General features: G+C 47.2%; 1 protein-coding gene across 1 annotated transcript in view; it reads right to left on the minus strand.

Annotated features, from left to right (window-relative positions):
* Window positions 1-9,878, minus strand: part of LOC147972263 (uncharacterized) — a 79,943-nt gene extending 70,065 nt beyond the window's left edge. The window contains exon 1 of the mRNA XM_087524278.1: window positions 9,183-9,878. Within this exon, the coding sequence (XP_087380404.1) occupies window positions 9,183-9,878 (696 nt within the window). The remainder of the gene's footprint in view (window positions 1-9,182) is intronic.
* Window positions 9,879-10,101: the final 223 nt, after the last annotated feature.

The following is a 10,101-nucleotide window of genomic DNA, read 5'->3' on the forward strand; positions in this document are numbered from 1 at the left end:
CTAATTCAAATAACTATTTATGTGACACACACTCTAATCCACGTTAGCGTGGGTACCGTTTTGATTTTTTTCAAATAACTCCTCATTAATTAATTTATAGTACTCCCTCTGTTCACTTTTATAAGACCTTGAAGACATTTCAGACAATGTGCAAAACAGTTCATTTTAAGTTGTCTGAAATGACTTACAAAAGTGAACGGATGGAGTATCTTGTTTCGAATGACTAATTATTGCAAGGAAAACACGTGCATGGTAATACATACAGATTCGTTTGCAAATGAAAGAAGATTCGTTTGCGTTGTCAAATGTAGGCGCACCAGGAAGACCAGCGTCGTGTCGGGGTGGACGCTGCTTCGGTGCCTTAAAGGCAACTGCCTTTGGGTCACTGACATGTGGGCCAGCCACCTATTGGGCCCACATGTCATGGACACAAAGGCAGGTGCCTTAAGGCACCAAAGCATAGTCCTGTCGGGGTGGTCGCGTGTGTCGGACGGACGCGTAGCACCCAACCACCCAGCCCCCCTCCCCCCAAAAAAAGGACGACGACAATATAAGTTCGCGCTTCCATGTTTCGGATTGAAATTTCTGGCGGACCCAATTCCAGCCCTGCAAAATCTCTCTTCTCCACCGTCCCCTTCCGCGCCCAGATTTTGCTCAAATCCCTAATTCGCCGCCAACCCTCGAATCGCCCCTCATCTTGTCTCTTTCCCCACCGTTCCCCACCTCTGTGCCGGACGACGATGACGAAGACGATGGTCGCGCTTCACCACCGCACCGGAGCTACCTCATCTACGCCCTCGTCCACCACACCGGGTGGTCCACCGACAACGTCGGCCGCCGCAACCGACGTGCCTCACATACACCGAGTTCCACTGCATCAGGTGCGCTTCCCCGACGCCATCTCCCAGCTCACCGGGGCTACTTCACCGAGCACATCATCGCACCTCCGCCCCCCGAGGATGTTGGGGCTTCACCAACGGTCTCATCCACCGCATCGTAGCGCTCCGCTGCCACTCAAGATTTGTATCCATGCGCGCCCAGCCAACGACAGCGCATCACCCTCAACGGCTCTGAAGTGACCCGCACTCTAGCTAGGCGAGCATTCCCAAACACCAGCCCGAACTAGGTATCGACACATCACTCCCTTGTGCACTGTTCCGACGATGTTTGGATATCCTTTCACTGCTCTCTTAGGTTACACGCCTATGCAACTCTCACTTTAACTCTTATTTCTTCTGGAGATATCATTTGAAACAAGCAAATCCATTTTTTAGTGAAGCATGACAGCGCTACGGGATCTGGTACACATCCTGCACACTTGTATAACCTTGTAAGTATCTGTCCTTCGATACAACATCAAGGTCGATTCCTCTTATTTGATCAACCATTCGCCGTGTCAAAAATGCAGAGGGGGATGCAAGGAGCACAAGGCCTGCACATCCAAGCAAGTGGTAACATGGACTTGTACATGGAACATCCCAAGCGCAAGCAGAGCTGAAGTGAGCCTGTACAAAGAGCTAGCGTAAGTCCCTGCATTTCATTTAATTCGTACTGGCATTCGTGTATGATTTGTGTGTAGTGGCTGATCCACGAATTCAAGTTACCAGGGGCAAACATATAACTTAAAAAATACGAAGGCACTTGCACTTCGGAAATCAACATAACTTGAGAAATGTGAAGCTACATGCACTTTGAAAACCAGCTAATGATCCAAAGTATTTCAGATTATAAACACTAAATGATGCAAGCACCAAAAAACACAAAATGCAACATGGTGTACAAGGACTACAGACATGGTGTGTACCTGCTTGAATTATCCGTTCTATGGCTGAAAATATCGAAGTGTAATTGCTCGTATAACCAGTGCGCAGACTGCATATCAATATATCTATCCTGCACAAGTATGCCAATAGTTTCAAACAACAGATTAGAAAATTATTTATGCTATGTTGTCATGATACGGGGACTTTCTGGTAGATGGCCTCGATGTTTCCTCAAGCTATGAAAATGCACTATAATTTGCTTGTCATCAATGCCCGCAAATCTCTGTCTCTCTCAACATAGTAGACCATCATTAGACACTAAATCCTTCAATGAGCTTGCAAAATGCTTGCATTAGATCCCTCATTAGACACTATATGTTCATCACCAGGAGCATGTAAAATGTTTGCATCAAATCCTTCATTAGCAGTCTGTTCATTCGACACTTCAGGCTCAAGAACAACATGAGCTTGTATGTTTTCACCGAAAACTTGATTAGATACATCAGATTCAGTCAGTTCAATATTGATTGGGGGAGTTATAAAATAAGTAGAAATTGGTTTCATTTTCTCATAGATTCCCTACATACAAGCAGTTTTAGAACACCGTCAGGTTTAACTATTGGCCAGAAATTGAAGATTTGAATTAGATATAGTCAGGGATGTGATGTACGTGCTCGTTGCGCATGCTACTCTTGCAAGCTGCGACTGTCCGTTTGCGCAAGCCCGAAGCCATGCCCGTGCTGCCGCCGCTGCCTCCCACACAGGCTACACCCAGGGTTGGATCTTCATCTTCTTGTCCTTCCGTTCGCTTGAAGCCCGGCGACCGCCCTCCAACGAGGGCGCGAGGAAGTGTTGTGTCGGTCTGTCCAGCGGCGGCTAGGTTAGGAGCGAACCAGACTGGAGGCTGGAGAAAATGAATTGGGATTTTTCCTGCTGTCGATCGATATGGGAGGCGCCAGTTTGGGCCGCGAGCCTGCTATAGGGCCTGCCTTGCACTTATGTTATTGGCCCATCCAAATTGAAACATTTTTCTTCATTTTTTACGTTGCCCGCTCGTGCGTTGGGACGAACAAAACTAGCGTGGGCCAACCTGGACGACTCAAACTAGGTGCACTCTTTCGAGCCACCTGAGGCGGCCGCCCATACCAGCCCCTATGGTGGCATCACCCCTTTTTGCGTGTATGATTGGATAGTGAAAAATATTCCAGTGGCACTTTTGATTTACCCACAGAATGGTTGAATTGCTTGTTTCTATGAACTGAGTTCGCCAATAATGTGAAGGATGCCAGTCTTTTCATCCTATTGTAGATTGCTTAGATCTCGATATGCCAAAAGTAATCGCATGAAATAAACAGTAAAAGCCAGTGTGATGTGTTTGGCTACAACTAGTCTGACTACATGTCCTCATATAACATATAAAGGACGCACCATCTTACCAGATTAACCATTCGACTTACCCATGCAGCGTGGGAAGAAAGAAGTATTGGGACTGCGTATCCAAGCAATTGATGCCATGGACTCCTTAGTACAACCTTGTAAGCGAAAAAGAAGTTGCAGCGTGCCTGTAAAAAGAACTAGCGTAAGTTCAGTTACCTGCTTCTCGAAATTTTAGTTAGCCACTTATTGCAAAATTGTTCGATTACGTTGCTTGCCTTAATTTAGTTTGCTACTGATTACATAAATATCTATGTGTTTGACACTTACTATTAAGAATTACCTGTTTGCCTTAACTTAAATATCTACTTGTTTGTTTAACTACTTTGCTGCTGCAAAAAAGGGTTACAATGATGTTAATAACTACTTTTCTTGTTTGTTTAACTAGTTTGCTGTTATAACTCCCAGTTGAGATGTTTTGCTAACTTCAACTTTTCTGAATGCAATCGGAACTTTAATGGCAAAGCAGGTTAGCCCAAGATCAAAGAGCAAGGTCCCCATGGACGTTGCATCATCCCACAGCAGTGGCACCAGCCCAATCATGCATTATGAATTGCCAATTGCTGATGCTCTAGAGGCTAAACTAGTGGTAGAAAGAGATACACTTAGAGATGAAGTTGACATGTTGAGGAAGCAAACAACACAATCACAAGCAGTACTCAAGACAACCATTAAATATTTAGTGGATTTCAAAACGAAGCAAACTGAGGCTGACCAGATTGTTAAGGTCCTGAAGGAAAAAAGGAAATTAAATTCCTACTTGGTAAATCATAGGTGAAATGTTCTTTCCATAGTTGAATAACCTTTGTGTTGTCTGTTCATGTAATCAATCAAACCATTTGTTTTAGAGATCAAGTAATAATTGTTTTTTTTTGGTTTATAATTTTATTTGAGCACAAGTCTGTATTAATTGATAAGACTCGGAGACATTTCATTTGGATTGATGTGCCAGACCTACAAATATGCCAATCGGGCTGAATGTGCATTCAACAATAGTAGTAGTATAGATGCACCATAAGTGGCACGAATCGGAAAGGGCCAAGATGCTGGCTAAAAAAGGATGCTGTTGTAGCCAAAAAAAGTACACCGGCCTGACTTATGTATGTTAGTTGCTATTATTGATCCATATACTCTATAATTGTTTATATGTCTGTTAGTTCTGTAAATTCTTGGTTGATTTACTCGGTATTTGAATCTTGATACATCGCTTGTGTACATATCTAAATGGGATTACACATTAATTATGTTGCGCGTGACATTTGAGTTGGACATGAAGTGTTCCAAATACTCGAATTCACCTTAAACTGGATTCTAGTTTTTGAATTTGAGTATCGGCATTTGTAAACCATATTCATATATGACAGTGGAATACATCTTTGTCGTCCTTTTGAAGATATATAAAAACACATAGAATGATATATAAATATTCATATAGGAATACAAAATGGATTTGAATTTAGTTGCGAGGGTAAACGTGGATGCTTATTGTCCCAAAATTCGAAAGAAGCAGCAAAATGTCCACTCCCACATCGGCTGCCCGAAGCCAAGTGTTTGGGAGATGGAAATTACTGTCTACCCATTACACAGACAATCCATCGGCCCGATTTCCACTGCTCTAAATAGGGGTAGGTTAGTAACTTCAATTAGACGTGACACGACCGCCTCTGAGCCCATTCCGACACGGTGGGCGTCAAACATGGGCGGCAACACTCATTTGATTAAAGCTCGTCTGAAAGACCTCTGTTTCTCCCTCCATTCCCCATTCATACATGGTAGGCGGCAAAACAAACTCGACTCGGCCGAAATCGATGTAGGCAAATATTTTCAATAGGGGCAGGTTTGTAACTTCACTCAGACGTGACACAACCGCCCTACCTGTCAGCCCCGTTCATACACCATGGGCGCCAACCATGGGCGCCAACCACCCTCTCCTCACCCGAAATCGCTCTGGGTAAATATTGGCGAGATGCGAGATTACCGTCCTATCCCCAACCGACGAGATGCCCAAATTTTAAATGGGAGCTAAGTTCGTAACTTTCCCATATTTCAGACAGGCCCGTCCCAAAAACAGGGTTCCCCGTACCTCTCCCTCCATTTTCCCATTCATACACTGTCCGTGCTACAACACCCCACACTACTAGGAAAAGGCCTACTAGTGGCGCACCTGTTTTGCCTACTAATGGCGCACTACAGGTGCGCCACAAGCATCACGCCATTAGTATTTTTTACTAATGGCGCACTACGTGGTGTGCCATTAGTATGTCCCATGGCGCGCCATTAGTATGCCTCCCAGGGGCCATATTTCCCCATGTGCTCTGGCTTACTAATGGCGCACTGGTTGATGATGCGCCATTAGTGTGCTCTGGCTTACTAATGGCGCTCTAGTTGGTGGTGCGCCACTAGTATGTATATTAGGGATTTTTTTTCTTTTCTGATATTTGCACAGGTTACATAATATATTACTAGACAGAATATAGATAGCACCACACAGCAACAACACATTCATCGAATACAATAGAAGATTAGTCTCCAAATACAATTCATCATATTAGTCTCCGAATTCAAAAGACCAAACAAAGATAGAACATTACAAGTCTCGAGACCGCGAGTAGCGAGTTTGTATTCACATTACAAGTCGATATCGATCATCTAAACTACCATCACATAGAAGAGAGCTGCGGTCATCACGATGAGCATCAACACAGTGAAACTGGTTTTCATCCGGTTCCTCCTCCGCTCCCTCCTCTCTCCCGCTAGATAGCGCGCGTATCTAGATTCTGCCTCCGCCCTAGTGGTGTACCCTTTGTAACTTTTACCACTAAAACGGTGAACCTGTCTCCGACACTCCTCGCAGTCGTCGTAGACTCCGGGAACCTTACCCATGTACACGACATACGACGGCATCTCTATGCACTAGCCAAACAAAATGTTATTAGCAATTCATAGACAATACATAAGCAATATATAAGTATGCAACAAAAGGATCGGAAGGGAAAAGCAAGACATTAATAGCACGATTCATGGTCCTACTAATAAATAGCATCGGTTACATCTAAGTTGAACTAATGTCCAAACCTAAGAGACATATAAGTTCATTAAAGTTTAATTACAACATGAGCATCACTACTTTCGACTCGACTCAGGGACTGGAGCATGGATGAAGCCGCCGTCTCTCGTGATGGTCATGAAATCACGGGCGTTGTCAGCCTGCATTTGTAGCGTTGTGTCTATCTCACTGTTGGACGGTTGATATCTGAGGTAGAACTGCCCCGAGGTACGAAGGACATCTTGATGGATGATTTCCGCATACTCCGACTAGATGCGAAAGAATTCTTGTCTGATGTCCGCATCCTGGATTGCCGACAAGCTTGCGGCCCAATCTTTGAGATTATTTGGTAGCAGAAGGTGATTATGGTCCCGTACGATCGCCCGCATGTGATGGAGGGCGTAGTAGGCATCCTTAATACCGCCAGGCGGCTGCTTGACGCAGGGCAACGTCATAGTGTGGGCGAACACGTGCGTGCCATACCTACGAACTGGCCTGATGAAGATGCTTCCAGATCTGGCGTAGCCGGGGAGAACATCATCAAGAACTGACGGTCCGAGTCGAAATACGTGGCCATGGAATACTTCGGGCTTAAGAGGATGAGTGTGCAATGTGTGTCACTGCGCAAAACACGGAATGTTAGGAAAAAAAGAATGGTCGAAATCTAAGAAATCATATGTTACGGGGCGGTGAGGGGATGACTTACTCCGGAAACCAAGGCACGAAGAAGTTATCCTTATATGGGTTTGCCAGAATGATGCCTTCGAGGTAAGAACTCGTGACTTGCTGGTCCCCAGTGCTGCCCAAGATGTTGGCACGCATGTAGAAGGGGTCGACTATCATGATGTCCGGGGTCTTGTCTCTAATGATCCGCATCTCCATACTCAGCGAAGATAGCCGAACGAAGGTGTAGTGCAGTGGATGAAGGTTAAGCATAGCGAAGATGTCATCAAACCATAGGACGATCGTACCCCCGATGGCGTTATCCACAATGCCCTTGCCCTCTGGCACCTTGGCCACAAAAACTGGGTATGCCACATCATTCTCGGAGAGACGCCGCTTCTCCAAAGAAAGAACACTGTCATGCAGACTCCGCATAGCACCGGTTGCAGCATTGAGCAGATTAGTCGGTAGCATCGGCCTACCCGCCACATGCACCCTCCTCGAGATATCCTTAGGTGAAGGTGGACCGTCCTGAGCACGGATCATACTCAGTGCCGGCTGTCTGGCACCCTTGTTATTCTTTCTTTTCCGTCCCTTCTTCTTCTTCTGTAATGGGATCGAGTTCTGCTCATAGACCGCCTTCTTGAGTGTGTTGGGGCTGATAATATTTGGCACCGGGGCTATATGAGGCTTGGTGAAGGTGGCAGCTGAAGACGACGCCTGTTGCAATTTGGTTTCTCCACAGTACCAGCATGATCGCGGTCGTCTTTTTCAGGGTTGGGTTCTTGAGAAGGAGGCCCGAAGAATTCGTCACCCTACCCATGTTCGGCAAAGTACTTATCAATGTTGGTAAATGTACCATCGTCGTTGTCGTCGTCGTCCGGATCCTGTGCCATATGCATGTTCAGATCCTGTGCCATATGGATGTCCGGCATGTCCGGTAGCATTGCGGCAGTCTTGCCATGGCTTGGTGCTGGCACGACTAGGTGTGTTGTCTGCGGGCTGGTGTCCCCCGCCTCCAAACGAATTTGGCTCTTCGGCCAAAGCAGGGGCCAGCTTACGCAGACGCTGAGGGTCATCACATCATCTTCGTCTGCCCCAGCGGGTCGAATCAGAGGTAACAACTCATCGCAGCCTGGTAGCACCCGAACCAGTTCAACCCTATACACGGTGGGTGGCATCGGATTACCATGGAACACGGGGTTGCCCGGTTGAACGATTCTGCCCTTGGCGACATCGATCAACGCGACGCCCACGAAGTGCAGGAGAGTGCATGGAACGTCGGCGGTGCCCTGCGAAAACATGTAGGGCGTCAGGGATGACCAGTCAAAGGCAAGGAGATGAAGTCATCAGCCGAGAGGCTTAATTAGTTACTGTGATGGCGTCGAGCTCGGCTGATGTCGAGGCACCGCCAACGGCGGGCGTGCAACTGACGGAGGGGCCGCTTGTTGCCGAGGTGCCGGCCGGCGTACACCCGGGTGCATTAAGCTCCAATGCCTGTGCCGGCGTCGGAGACAACAATACCGACTCCACCGGAGACACCAATGGCGCCGCCTGCGCATTGTGCGAGTTGCTGGCCGTGAAGCTGGGAACCGGGAGCGGCCCCTGTTGGGCGCCCGCAATCCACGTCGTCAGCCCCTGAATCAAGGTAGGCATAATGGCGGTGAGCGTCGATCCCAGTTGTTGTTGCACTTGTTCTTGGACAATCTCCGGAATCCACGCCACTTGTGCCTTGAGTTCTTGAACCTCGCGCGACTGGCTTTCTGATCTGGTCTTTCTCTCCTTTTGCCCACCAGCGTTATAGTATGATGACCATTTTGTGGACAAGCCTTTGTCGGCCACATGACTAGCTGACGATGGCTTACTGAGCTTATCCCTATTTTTCATTATGTTCAACACCCTATTTAGAGTGCTGTCCCAAGGGGTGCTCTGAGACTACCCCGCACTACTGCTTTCAGTCTCCTGCGGAAGGAATTTCAACCATTTAGAAATTTGGCTTTATTAATTAGAATGCAACCATATGGAGCTAATTACGCGGGGGTGTATTCCTTACCAGAACATGCTCAAGCGCCCTGGTCTTTGGATCCGTGGTAAGCTCCTTTGTTACCAGGTCCTCCTTGTACCGGGCCCTGACATAGTTCCTGGTCTGCTTGTCACGATATTTCTCGAAGCGGGGCAGTAGGCCTTGCTCGGCACGCTCCGCGTCCTCCTTGTCCCATATAGGCTCCGCCACTCTGTAACCGCCAGGACCGAGTTTGTGTTCCCCTAAGTTCAACTCCCGCATTTATTTTTCCCCACTGACTTGATTCGGAGGTTGCGCTGCTCTCGCACTTGATCTTGAACTCCTTGTAGTCATCTTCGCTAATCGAAGGATTTTTCGCCTTGATCTTCTCATAACTATCACCTTTTTCAATCATTCTCTTCACCACGCTTCTCCAAGTAGACAGGGTCGTGCTCATCGTCGTGAGGGCGGCACTGTTTAATTTATTCCCTGGGAGGCGTGTTTTTGCAAAGTCAACGCGGAACTTGTATCGTTCGTGCAGCTTTGTGAAGAGGAGGCTACGCAAATTCCCTCGGTCCTTATGCCTTAGGTTCTCGTTGTTGATCGAGACGGTGCTCCGGAGAATGCACCCGAGCTGAAGCGAGTTCCCCTTGACTAATTCTTTGGGCGCCGTTGGATGCCCGTCGGAGTTCACTTTAGTAAATTCCTCCTTGACGGTGCGGAGCACGTTCGGGCGCCGGTCCTTCCATTGCCTCTTCGATTGGCTGCCATCTGTGCGTGCGCTGCCATCATCAGTGGTGGCATCCTCGACGACACCATCAGTGGTGTCATCCCCGACGCCACTAAGGGTTGTGTAGTCAGGATCGGTGTCTTCCGTGGCGTCCTCATAGTGGTGAGGTTCTTCCTCCATCTCCTGGGACAGCTCCCAGAATTGCTTGCCCGAACCGCTGGCCTCATCGTTGTGGGCCATGTTTCGCTCTAAATAGGAAAAAAGTTTGGTCAAAAAGTTGGTTATTGTCAAGGAACAAGATCATGGTCTCATCATTTAGGGTCTGTCGACACATAGGCATCCTAAAAGCTAAGCTTTTATCATTTAGGGTTTGTCGACGCCGAGGCACCCTAAAAGCCTAAGCTTTCATCATTTAGAATAAAGGGGCAGTTGATCCTAATTAAGTACTAAGATACCCCGGCCC

This window comes from Triticum urartu, chromosome 5A (assembly GCF_056163025.1).
Source record: "Triticum urartu cultivar PI428250 chromosome 5A, HENAU_Tu73, whole genome shotgun sequence".
Taxonomy (NCBI): Eukaryota; Viridiplantae; Streptophyta; class Magnoliopsida; order Poales; family Poaceae; genus Triticum; species Triticum urartu.